This window comes from Gossypium hirsutum, chromosome D01 (assembly GCF_007990345.1).
Source record: "Gossypium hirsutum isolate 1008001.06 chromosome D01, Gossypium_hirsutum_v2.1, whole genome shotgun sequence".
In the NCBI taxonomy this organism is placed as follows: domain Eukaryota; kingdom Viridiplantae; phylum Streptophyta; class Magnoliopsida; order Malvales; family Malvaceae; genus Gossypium; species Gossypium hirsutum.
In genome coordinates this window covers 14,952,330-14,966,389 of record NC_053437.1, presented here as the reverse complement: position 1 = coordinate 14,966,389, position 14,060 = coordinate 14,952,330, and the positions used below count along the sequence as shown (strand labels likewise).

Sequence of the window (14,060 nt, the reverse complement as noted above, 5' to 3'; positions counted from 1 at the left end):
TGTTGATACAACTTAGAATAGGGGGAGAGAATCATGGAAGATAGATGGAGTAGGCAAGGCAGGGGATTTGTTGGGTGGTGGTGTTCTGTTGTGTTTTTGTATTGTTGGGGCTGGCTGGCTGGCTGGGTGTAGCTAACCTTGGGAATCTTCCCTTCGCTTATATGATATCTAGTTTACTATGACATGTAAATATAATGGGGGATATAATAGTAAATGGGGGTGTGAATGTGAAGGCCAGGGAGGGAATTCAGGTGGGGTGGTGGATAAGGAAGGTTAGTATGGAAGAAAAAGACTAATCATTGGTGTATTCTTTTTAGCTGGAGGTGAAGTTGCAGTGCAGCACAGGAGGAATCTCCCTCACCTTTTCAGGGAATTTCACAAAACTTTTCAGAGGAATAATCTGGTTGGTATTCTTCATTTGTTAATAAACCCGTCGATTACAAGGTCATAACCATCTTTTATATGTGGTAAACCCTTCAATTCTACGAAGGAGATTTTATAACCATTATTTGTAATCAATTGAAAATGGGACGACATGTACAACTACAAACAAAACTCCTTTTTTGGTTTTTTTTAAGTAAAAACTAACATACTTATCAATAAATCTATAATCTATAATCTATAATCTATAATTCTGAGTCCTACTATTAATTAAAAATAATTATAATTATTAATTAAAAAATTATACCACGTACTTGAAATTGGGTTGGTTTTGACATTCAATTCACGGTTTAGGGTTGTGATTAGAATTGTGAAGAGAAATCATGAATATCATATGACATACCTAGATTTTTGACCCGTGCAACACATTCTTTTTACTTTCATAAACTCAACTTGTTTTTTATTTTATTTCATACTAAATCTTATAGCATGATATGAAATAATAAATTCGATTGAAACCTTTCTCCTTCAAAAGTTTATGTACAAATGGAACACATATATAATGGATAATTTTAAATCTTAAAATTAAATTGTTTTAAATAAATTGTGTTAATTAATTAAATAAAATTTTTAATTGAGAGGTTTAATGAAATTACATCCATTTATTTTGATTTAATTTTCTAAAAATTTATATCTATACTATTATTTAAGCCCTGATTAAGTTGGTGTTACAAGTCAACCGAGAACCAACTCGGTTAGAAAAATTATGAAAATGTCATTCCATAATTAAAATAAATTATATTATTCAAAGGTATTTTAGCCTTTATATTTAATATATATGCATATCTATAAATTTGAATACATGCTAATAGCATTGGTAAAACTTTAAATTTACCATCTAACCAAAGTTTTATTTTAATTTTATTATGCACATTGTACTACCTCCATTAATTGTTTACTATACTATCATTTAAGCCTCTGATTGTATTGCAGGTGTCACAAGTCAACCAGCACCAACTCAGTTAAGAAAATTATGAAAATTTCTTTCCGTGATTAAAATAAGTCGTGTTCTTCAAAGGTATTTTAATATTTTTATTTTAAAATAATAATAATAAAATATGCATGTGGATGGATTTGAACCCACGCCAATAGTATTGGTAAAATCTTAAATTTACCACTCAACCAAAATTTTACTAGAAACTTTATGACAAATGTATGCATGTAGAAACTATGTATTTAGAACATAGATTTATGATTAAAAAATTAGATTTAATTGCATATATTTAAGTATGGTTTGTGTTTAAAATTTTGGTTTTACTTACAATTTAATCTAATTTTTTTATTTTAATATTGTACATATTTGATGTATTATTAATTAGGTTCAAATCATACTTTTCATCCTTTATTGTATATTACTTTTAAATACAAATTTTGGTTATAAATATGTTAACTACAACAAAACAGGCCTATGGTGACACTTATTTTTTACTTAGAACGACGCAAAAAAAAGTAAAAATTTTAAGTGAATAACTATTATCAATTTCAGTTATCACACATTGTTTTAAATAAATGTAAAAATTATTACCATGTAAAAAATTAAATATATCTAAAATTATGTTCCATCAATTTTATTTAGTTTTGGCATCAAAGCTTAATTAGAAGATCCTACGCTATATATTAGAAATCACATTAAAGCCATAATTGGATATGCTAGAGTTAGGGAAGAGGAAATCAAAGTTTGCAAATGGAATTATCTTAGATGAGATGTATGATTGAAGAATTGTCACAACATGTATAAGTTTTGTAGTGATAGGAACATGCGAAAAAACCCAAATGAAAAGTTCATAAGGTACCCACAATCCTTTAAACCCCAAAAAGTAGACAGATGAATTTAATGAAAAAAAGGCTAAGAACCCTTTTCATAATGTTAGACCTGAAAATTTTGTAGCAAGAGATGGATTGGAAGAGTAGTTGTTGCATGACTAAGAAGTGAGTGGTGGAGGAGTGAAGATCTTAACAATTAATTTCCATGAGAAGTTAAATATTGAGGATTATTTGGATTGGGAAGTCATGGTAAAATATTATTTTGAGCGGGAGCCCATAATTGAAACTAGAAAGGTTTTATTTGTGAAGTTAAAAGTAAAAAGGTATTGCACTTCAATGGTAGAAGCCTTTCAAGGAAATCAAAAGGTTAGAAGTTGTGAACACATGAAAGGAAAGATGCAAGAATAAATTCAACCAAAAAATTATGCTATGGAATTTTATAGAAAATTGTACCTACCCAAACAAATTAAGTATGTTGATTTCTACACTGAGCCTTGTGATATTTATAACAATAAGTTCTTTGTAGAAATTATATATGTGCTTTGTATGAGGCAGTTTAAGTCAACCTCAGCTTCCTACTGAATGACCTTTTTTGTTATTCTCGAATCCCAAATTACTTTGAGTGTGAGATCAAACAAAATGAACCAAGCGCACAAGATGAAATCTTTTATTAACTTTCAGTAAGAAATGTAATTCTCTTTATAAATAAAAAAAACTATAAGTTTTTTCTTGAAATAAAAATTATTCTACACAAATAAATTGTCATTATTTTCGACATAATAATGGTGCTCTCAAAGTTATGTAAATAGGTTAGCTCATAATTCCTATTTATAGAAAATGGTACAAGAGTTATCTTTGAATAAGGTTTAACTAAATAATAATACTTTAATAAAAAAATACAAGTTCTACTTGAAGTAGAACAAGGGACCAGCGGCATGCCTTAAAAAATACTAGGGTTTGTCACCCCTTACATTAATCTTTGGATCTTTCATATATTATGTACTATCATATGTGTTACTTAGACTTTTATCCAATAATTATTTTCTATTTCCCAAAATATTATTTATTTAATCAATTAATTTAATTAATTAATTTAACTAAATTAATTTTCTAATTAATTTCTCAACCCAATTTTATTGTATTAGAATTTATGAGGAAATATATTTAATTGTCTCATTAAACAAATCCTCAATGACTAATTATTTTAATTCTCACTTCAAACTTCAATTGTTTAATTACAATTAATTAAATATTAATTTAAAGAAATCAAATTAATTTATAAGTCATCTTTTGTACCTGGCGAGAAAATGCATTCCCTACAAATAGTGATACCTACGATATATTTCTCTTACTTCATCATTTTCATTCATTCCATATTATTTGTTTTACATGCAATTTGTTTCAGGTTACTTCGAGTTAGCGGAGGGACCGGTTGGACATATATAATTAGATCTCAAATAATTTGTAATTAAGCTCTATCTTTTTGTAACACCCCTACCCCGTATCCGTCGCCGGATTTGGGGTTAAGAGGCATTACTAATCAAACATAACTCAAAACAGACATCCAATATAGTTTAATCATTTTCAGAAAATTATTATTAAATATAATAAGCAAAGTCTAAATTAAAATAAGTATAATATATAAATTCTACTTTGATCATTTTAAACAGAACATAAGATTTGAATCCAGTTAAACTATAAGAAAATAAGCCATATTCGTATGCCTATTAATTACATATACTGTACATCAAGTACGAATTTCAAAATATTATCCAGTCTATAATGCCATAAGTTAAAAATTTAAAACATTTAATACCAAGACTATAGATAGAGTGATGATCTTGCTGACGATCCTCGAGCCTGAAACTTGCTCTTTAAGTCTATAAAACAGAGAGACGTAAACAAACAAAGTAAGCTTTTATAGCTTAGCAAGTCTATAGCATAACTAAAATACTTATAAAAGAATCATATGATTCCTTAAGTAAAATTGTTAAGATCACAAATATCCAATATAATTACTGTTCAAACACTAATATCTTAAGCCATTTTGTTGATATCTAAAAGAATTTATATTTAACTAATACATATAAACGAACATATGTATATACATTATATGCATATAGCTGAGTTGTTAACATTCTCATTAATTTCATATTTTGATTAATAGTGTACTTATCACTTGCACTTCTTCGAATGCATATATATTATTCAAATACATATGCCAAAAGCAAATAATTATACTTATCAACCACATGTGCCGAATGCACATATATATATACTTATAATTCACATATGCCGAATGCATACATATATATATCAAACAATTTCATGATAACCAATATATATATATATACTCACCAAACACAAAGATTCGAGCTTTTATATGCTCATCAAAAACATAGCAACAGATGTTCTTATATTTATCCAATACAAATAACCAAATCATATACATATATACCCAATGTATATAATCACTTAATTAAAACAGATTCACTGACAGTTAGCCTACTAAGCTTAAAGTCTGATTCAGATCACCGGCACTTAGCCTGCTAGGCTTATAGCCTGATTCAGTTTACCGGCACTTAGCCTGCTAGGCTTAAAGCCTGATTCAGATCACCGGCACTTAGCCTGCTAGGCTTATAACCTGATTCAGTTCACCGGCACTTAGCCTGCTAAGCTTTAAGCCTGAATTGATTCACTGGCAATATACATGCTAGGCGCTGAGCCTGAATATGCAATTCACATCAGATATAATTCATTTTCGAACTATATTTGTATACAAAGTCCATGCATAGAGATTTAGCTTAAAATTCATAACTTATATCATTGATACACATGGTTATATAAAATTCAATCACCAATTCTAAACTTGATAATTTAATGATTCAACCGAATACATTTATATATATATATATATCTTTATACTATAGATTCAACTACTACCATCATAATATTTAACTTCTATTATACTTAAATAATATACATTTCACATTCGAACATATTAAAATAATTTAAGCTAACAATTTCATACTTTTGATTCAATGCAAATCTTAAACATATATATACATATACTTTCAACCATATATATCAATATATAATTCCATACCTAATTTCAATACAAGAAATTATACATGTACATATATATATATTCGAATTTATCATGTACTTTTGTAAATTCATACTTAATTTCATAACAAGAATTTATACATGTATAATGCATAATCAAACCTCACACATTTAAATAATAATATATCTAAATTCAATACAAAAAAACATACGCATGTATATTTACATGCTTAATCGAATTTATTATATATTTTTAAAACATACATATTATAAATCAAATCCAAAAGTTTACCATGTATATACTTATAAATTCATTCGACCCTTTCATATATATTTATGTTATCCAAACTTTTGATTAAATCAATAATTTATACATAGAATATACATACATGAACTTGAATCTTGTATATACATATAAAACTCTCATACTTCAATCATGATCAAGAACATTTATAAATATATATGCTTATATACCTTTCATACTTTAACCATTTGCAAAAATTTATATAAGTATAAACTTATATGTTCGAACATTAGAAATACATATATATATATGTAAATCATTCAAAATTTAAATATATTAAATAGATATACTTTAAATTATTCTGCAAAAATACAATACATATACATGTATATATATTAATTTAATAACATTTAATAGCTAATAGACTTACCTTGGACGTTGAAAAGTTGAAACCGGACTATTAATCGACAACTTTAGCATTTCCCCGATCTAACTCCGATTTCTTCTGTTCTTGATCTAAATATATTCAGAATGAGCTATTTTAAATATAATTACATTCAATTTAGTCCAAAAGCACATAAATGGGAAAATTACTATTTTACCCCTGACATTTACACTTTTTGTAATTTAATCCCTATTGCATAAAACACAAAATACACAAAATTTCCCCACATTATACAAGGGCCGAATATCCCTAATGCTCATACAAGTCCACACATTTCATTTATTTTACATTTTAGTCCCTCAAAAATTTAATTTCACAATTTATCCCCAATTACTCAATTTCACCAAAAATTCAAAGACAAAACATGTTAATCTTCCACATATCTTCTATATTTCATCATCAACTATTACAAAGCTCAAGCATTCATCAATGGCATATCACAAAATCAACATCAAATTCAAAAATTAAAGCATGGGTCTTGTAGTACACAAAGCAACGATATCAAAAACGTAAAAATTATCAAAAACCGAAACAAAATTATACCTTAATCAAGTTTGTTTTGTGCCGAAACCTAGCTTGGTTTTTCTTTCTTTTCTTCTGTTAATATTCCGCCATGGAAGAAGATGATAGCTGGTTTAAATTTCATGTATTTTTAATTACATATAATGTAATAATAAGCTATTTACCTTACTAACCTTATTTACTAAATAATATATATTTAAAGGTTAGTCTTGTCCATAACCATCCACTATCTATATAGTGGGTTTATTGCACTTTTAAGCCTCCTAATTATTAAGACATCAACAAATAGATGCTTTTAAATTAGATCCCTAAGTTTTCATTTTACACGATTAAGCCCTTTTTATCAAATTGAGCACTCAAACGATCAAATTTTCATACGAAATTTTCACACACTCAAATTCACATACTGTAAATACTAAAAATAATTTTAAAATATTTTTCTGACTCAGATTTGTGGTCCCGAAATCACTTTATCCGATTAGGGTCAAAATCGAACTGTTACACTTTTCGCATATTAATTACAACATTATTTAACCATTGAGTTATCTCATTAAAGTATCATGATTGAACTCCCCCTTATCATATACCATTCCGAAAGCTACTCAATAAGTGATAATCCAATGACTTTGTCATAAGTGTGTTACCCTTATAGGATATCCTTAATCTTTTGGGGATAAATTTGTTCTCCCAATATGATATTATTATGATATTATTTTATCTCATGGTAATCATTATATCTTTTTTCATAAAAATTAAATTACTAACAAATAGTAATTAAATCATTTATCTCTAAGACAAATGACCCATGACCACGTTACTTTTCATCTATCATGTAATGTCGATGATCAGGAATAGCCTATTATACCTAATATTGTTCAAGCGACAACTCTGAATTAAGACAATATTATTTAAACTCCCAATAAAGTACAAGAAATTTTTCCAGAAGAACAAATTCTACAACCTCAAGAACTGATGTCATTAAGAAGATATACTAGAGAAAGAAGAAGTGCAATACCAAATGATTATATTGTATTTCTCTAAGAATATGAAGTTGACATTAGACTGATGGAAGATGATCCAATCAACTTTCATCAAGCCATGAAAGTTCTAATTCTCAAAAGTGGATAGATGCCATGAATGAATAGATAAAGTATATGAAAAGCAATAATGTGTGGGACCTTGTTCCATTGCCAGAATGTACGAAACTTGTTGGTTGCAAATAGATATTTAAAATCAAGAAGGATTCAAAAGGCAATGTAGAGAAATACAAGGCACGTCTTGTTGCTAAAGGCTTTACACAAAAAGAAGACATAGAATATAAAGAAACTTTCTCTTCGGTTGCATCAAAAGACTCTTTAGTATTATGATGGCTTTAGTGGCACATTTTGACTTTGAGCTACATCAAATAGATGTTAAGACTGTGTTTCTCAATGGCGACATTGATGAGAAGATTTATATGGTGCAACTAGAAAACTTTGTGTCTAGTGGTGCAAAGTCAAATGGTTTGCAAATTAAAGAAATTCATTTAAGGGCTTAAGCAGACCTCTCGTCAATGGCTTTACAAATTTCACCAAGTGATTATCTCATTCGGTTTCAAGATAAATTTAGTTGATGATTGTATATACCACAAGTTCAGTGGGAGTAAGTATATTTTTTATAGTTTTATATGTCAATGACATACTGCTTACCAGTAACATAATAAGCTTGTTGCATGAAACCAGGAGATTTCTAGCAAAAAATTTTGAGATGGAAGATCTTGGTGATGCAAATTTTGTATTAGGAATTCAGATACATCGAGACTGTTCTCAAGGTATTCTTGGATTGTCACAAAAGGTTTATGTTGAAAATATATTAAAAAGATTTGGTATGCAGGATTGTAAACCAGGTGATACCTCTATTGCTAAATGAGACAAGTTCAGTCTTTATCAATTCCCCCAAAAATGATTTTGAAACTAAGGAAATAAAAAAGATTCCCTATGTTGGGTTGATATTTGAGCAATTCAAGTATGGATCATTGGAAAGAAACCAAATGGGTTATGTGGTATCTTCAGAAAACTAAACATCACTTGCTCACATATCGGAGATCAGATAAGCTAGAGATTGTTAGGTATACAACCTCCAATTTTATAGGATGTCAAGATAGCATGAAATTTACATCAAGCTATGTCTATCTGCTTGTCGAAGGAGTTGTCTCTTGGAAGCATGTTAAGCAAACACTCGTACCTCCTTCCAAATGAAGTTGAATTCATAACATGTTACAAGGCATATAACCATGGAATATAGATGTGAAATTTTTGTCACTAAACTGCAAATTATGGATGGAATAAAAAGACCACCTAAGTTGTTTTTGTGACAATAAGAGCACATCAAAGTTGAAGCATATACACATTAAATTAAATAAAAAAAGACTCTTTTTTTTCTCTTTGAACAGTAAAGAGGGAGGGAAATAAAAACAAGCAAATACAGAAAAACAAAAGGGGTTCCTTGTCCCTCATTGTTCGTTTATAACTCTAGTAAGAGCTGGTTCATCAAAATAGACAATTTAGGAAGAATTCTTTTTTTTTAATTGCCTATCATCCGGATCCCTTTTACTTTCGAAATACGAACATGGGGATTATTGAAATGTTTGTTTGATTTTGATTGAAAAGGTGTTAAGTTCCTAGTTGTTAAAGAAAGGGTTCAAAGTGGTCAGGTGTCTAACGAGCATATTGGTACAGACTTTATGATTGTGGATCCGCTTACTAAGGAACACCACCCAAGGTTTTTCATGAGCACACTACTCATAAGGGTGTAATGCCATTTGAGGATATTTAATTTTAGTTGGAGTTTGTAATTTTAAATGTCTTTTCTGTTATAGACACATTTTGGTTATTTCAATTTAATGATATTTTAAGGTTATTTTTTTGCAAAAATAAAGTTTATTTGGTTTATTCGCACTTTGATTTTGGTAAAGTTTGATCTCACTAAAGCTAAGAAAGACCATTTGGGAATAGACATGTTTAGATTACACTGCATGTAATTTTCATGCTACATATTCATACTTGATCTATGTCATTTGGTTGTGTTAATATACATGATCAGGCATGGATTTAGTTACCATATATGTAACGAAAGTTGCTTTGGTTCTTTATTAACATAATTAATGGACAAAATTGTTCAGAATACCTTTTAAATATGATTATAAGGTTTTGAGCTCATAAGATTATATAATAAAATGTAATTATAATACAATTAGTATATACATGTGGTCCAAGTAGAAGATTGTTCGATAATATGGACATCACATATATATAATAAGATTAATTATATGGTATTAGTTATTATAATAAAACTTTAGCCCAATTTAAAAGTGATTTAATTTAGTTAAGGCTCATTGACTTCAATTATTAAATAATATATGAGCCAAATATGTGTAGATACTAGTAACTAATTTTTAAATGATGACGGGCTAATTAAAAATTAATGTTAATGCGCAAAAGTTATACATTAGGGTTATGACACAAATTGCACACACATAACTTTTCTGATCAATCTTCAGAAAAGAGAGAGTTACCTCATTTGAAGTTTTCAAGAAATCATAGATTTAGGTACACTTCCACATCTAATTTTTGTTCTTGATGATCTGACATGATAAATGGTGTGGGGGATCTAAATGTGGAAAAAATGAGAATGAAAAGATGAGTGCTAAAGCGAAAGAACGGAAATGAACGAAATCAATAATTTCATCAGCAAGGGGGAATTGATGGACTTGCCTATACTAGGAAAAAAAAAGTGTTGTTGATTTGGGGCTGATGGCAAATGTGCAGACTCATATCTCGATAACAAGATAAAGATGACTTGGAAGGAGGGGAAAGAAGCGTGGAGTATTGGTAAGAATCTTGGACTTTAAGCTTCTGGTTTTGAGAATACTATAATTGATGAGCTAGTTGAGATTGAGTTGAACCATTGAAACACTGTTTTGTAATTCGGTATACGATGGTGGAAGGTATAGTGGCAAGTGTTTGATTAGCTGTGTCCGGTATATATTAAAATGAAAAGATTTCGTGGGAAAAGTAGTTAGGTGAATATAAGAGTCCTAACGAAATTGTTGAGTATTAGGAATGTAGTTAAGATTCTTCTACGAGAATTGAAGCTCATTGAAGTTGTGCAAAGGGAGTCAATATTAGAGTTCAGGCAAAACGACCAAGTGTGTTTTTCCACGAAATATAGTTGTAGTTGTTAATGTTGATTATGTTGGTTCGAAATGCTTGTTTATTTTATTTGAGTTTTTTGGGTGTCTTAGTGCGAATTGAATTTTTTTTGTTGTCAATAAATATCAGATGGGTTTTGTTTGATCTCATTATCCATAATTTAGATTTTCTATTGGAAGAAATAGAAATTACAAATATGGGTTGTTTTTGAAGTTTTAATGGTGATGGTGCTTTTAAGAGGTGGTGTTAAGGAGGGTTAGAAAAATGAAGGTGGCAGCGGGGGAGTTGTTCAAATGGTGTGATACGTTACAAATACCGGGATGTGTATTCTATGTTTTCAAACTGATGGCTTTTGAGTTTGCCAAAACTATGATGCGGTGCTGCATCATTTGGATGAGGTAAAGTCCATAGTGGAAGGATTCAAGATTTGGGAGGCTGAGTTTTTAGCCTTTTGGCGATTCTAGATCCGTTTATATGTTGGCATGGGGGTGCTTTTCGTTTAGAACTTCGGTTGCCCTGCTCTTGATTTTGATGATTCTTTCTTATGACATTGTGCTTTGATTTTCTTTTCTTTTGTTTGGTTTTGTATTTGATGTTTTGGGTGCAGTTTTTAGATTTCAAATTTATCATTTGAAAATCACTTATTTTTGGAAAGCTAATGATCTAAATGTATTAGATTTTGTAGCTTTACTTAGGTTAAATTTATTTTATATTAAAGAGTTGAATCCTTAAAAAAGGGAACACTGTCGATGGAATTTAAAAATCTTACACTAACTGTAACCAATACTCACCCATCATATTTAAAACCTAAAGATAGCTAATAATCTTAGCAGTCTATCGATATGTCTAATAAATAATAATAAAGTGGCAATTCCAAAACCACAAACAACTTAGATATGCAATAGAAGCAATGCCTACAAATGATCGGACCTGCACTTCTGATACAAGACAAATTGAATTATCAATTGGCATGAAGGGCTTGAACAACTGAATGAAAGATTGTTGTTTCCTGTTTTAGAATTTTGGCATTATCAAGCAACATCAGTTAAATTGAGGTGTCTTCAAGCACCTAGTGATGACATGATAACCTCTATAAATTCATTACACAGGCCACAGAGCACCTTATACAGCTTGTAGACTTACAAGTCTTGACAAAAAGGCTTCGAAGATGTTGGGTTGTTTGTCAACTTGATGCAAACCTCACTATCATGTTATATTAAAATGAAAAAACTGCTTAAAAGACTAGAAGTATTAATTTCAGAGAACTCTGTGGGTGTTAACGTAGGATTCTCTTGGTTTACTTAAGAAAGGCTATTCAAGTAGCATCAGAAGAAACACAATCAGAAAATATCATCTATATCTATGAACATTTCTTATATAAAGTTGTCATGAAAGCTAAAAAAAACAATTCAGAAAAGCTATGAAATTGAATCACACTAGGGGGAATCAGCAAGATCAATGCTGCTGCTATATATTACCAAGAACAAAATTGGATGTGAATCATACAGTGTCATCAGACTATAGTATACAAGTGAGTGTATATTTGGCTTTCAATCATACGAATATAAAACAGCAAACAAACACAAATGTTTACTTGTGTGTTAATCCAAAGACAAAGGGAATCGACATCGAGTCTCCGTGTGTGTGTCTCTCAAGGGTCAAACGCTTGCCAAGCTTGCTGTAAAATCATTGGGGCGACTTCAAAGGCTTTGATGAGATTCAATAAGCAATGCATTTAGCATGACCTGCACGGTAGCCTCATAAATGACTAAATCGTAATGCATACCATCAGATGTACATCGCGGTCCGCAATTCCAAGTCATGGACTGGATGTCCAACAATACCAGAGGGCCACCAGTTTGGCGTAAAAGCCTACTGTCACCAAGAGCTCTATCATAGGCATGCCATATTCTATCACTCATCTTCTCCCTTTTCTCCTGCGTATTCAGCATCCCATTGATCAGCATGGGCATCCCCAGCCAAAACAAATGGGGTGACTTAATGGAGGCGGAAGCAGTGAGTGGCAACAAAGAAACCACGGAACTTTTCAACATCCGCAAGGCGAAATCATAATTTGATGCATTGTTGACATGAAGCATATGCCAAAGACCAGCCCCCATGACCATTACATCAGGATAGCTCTTTTTGGTCTTAAAACCCATCATTGAATTAGTCAAATTCACAACATAAGGCGCCCAAACAAAATCCAATTTCATACCAATTTCATGAACTAAAATGCTGTAATCACTATGCCTCTTAAACAAATCAGCTCTAACCGAGCCCATGCGTTTGGCTTGGGGACCCAAAATCAAATTTAACAAAGAGAGGGTGAAGAATCGAGCTTGGGAATCACCTGCGACCACCACCCAGGAACCATTTAACAAGTCGGAAGCATCTGATTTGGACAACTTTTGAAAGTCGCAGGCGTCATGCTTGGGGGATTTGGACCAATCCCAACGCTTCTCATACAAATTGAGAGACGATGAGACATTGTGGGTGGGGTTGAAATGGTGGAGAGAGACATTGGGTTTGACCTCCCATGCAATGTCGTTAACCAAATTGATGCACGTACTACGATGATCAAAAACAACAACGGAAGAAACGGAGGTAACGAAATCAGAAACGGAAGGGAAATAGGGAGTCAAATGAAGGCAGACAGCCAGAGTAATGAAAAATACACCGCAGTAAAGCAATATCCTGTTTCGGCTTAAATGCCAACCAGCCATTACCATTGGGATCAACACCACCACCACGCAGGCCGCCGCCGCTCCCAACTGCACTGCCCCAAGCATCGTCATCAGCGTCATCTTCTTTTTTTCTTTCCCCAATCATAGATCTAGTGAATTCAATGCCTTCCTTTTTTTCCTTCCTTAATCCGCTTCCCAACAAAGGTTTTTTTTTTGTTTTTTCAATTCTGAAATCGCATCGGCTCTTTTGCCCACCCAAAAATAAGAACTTATTTAATTCTTTCTCTTGGATTATTTTTATCCTTATTTTATTTTCATAACTAGGAATAGAACCCCGCTTTGCGGGGCTAACTTTTATTATTTTTAATTAAAAAATTTTAAGTTTAAAAAGTAAATTTTAATTCTCTAAAAAATATTAAGTGTTATTTTACATGATCTTAAGTAGACTAAAATACTCATAAATGTCGATTTTTTTTTAAATATTATCTTATTAAACCAATTTTTGGAAAGTTTACGCTAATAAGTCATTTTAACAAAAACGCTTCTAGCTTGAAGTGTTTTCAAGTGGAATGCAAAAAATGTTTCTTGTTGAAAACATTTTCAGTGTGTTGTCAATAAAGCACTTCAAATTAGACGCATTTTTGCTAACTCACCCAAAACACGCTTCCAGCTGAAAGCGTTTTCCTCAACAGTAATCTCTC

At 30.8% G+C, this 14,060-nt stretch overlaps 1 protein-coding gene and 1 long non-coding RNA gene across 2 annotated transcripts; both read right to left on the bottom strand.

Annotated features, from left to right (window-relative positions):
* Positions 1-3,834: 3,834 nt before the first annotated feature.
* Positions 3,835-6,604, bottom strand: LOC121213866 (uncharacterized). The gene is made up of 3 exons (XR_005909347.1): positions 6,504-6,604; positions 5,946-6,031; positions 3,835-4,085 (listed from the first exon to the last, which is right to left on the bottom strand). It is a non-coding gene; the product is annotated as an uncharacterized lncRNA (long non-coding RNA).
* Positions 6,605-12,109: 5,505 nt separating this feature from the next.
* Positions 12,110-13,671, bottom strand: LOC107921096 (uncharacterized). The gene has a single exon (XM_016850964.2). It carries the CDS (start codon positions 13,477-13,479, stop codon positions 12,373-12,375), a length of 1,107 nt encoding a protein of 368 aa, XP_016706453.1. The 5' UTR covers positions 13,480-13,671; the 3' UTR covers positions 12,110-12,372.
* Positions 13,672-14,060: the final 389 nt, after the last annotated feature.

Bases quoted from the DNA above. Each gene is read 5' to 3' on its own strand.
- LOC107921096 (XM_016850964.2), bottom strand. From the start codon at position 13,479: ATGACGCTGATGACGATGCTTGGGGCAGTGCAGTTGGGAGCGGCGGCG.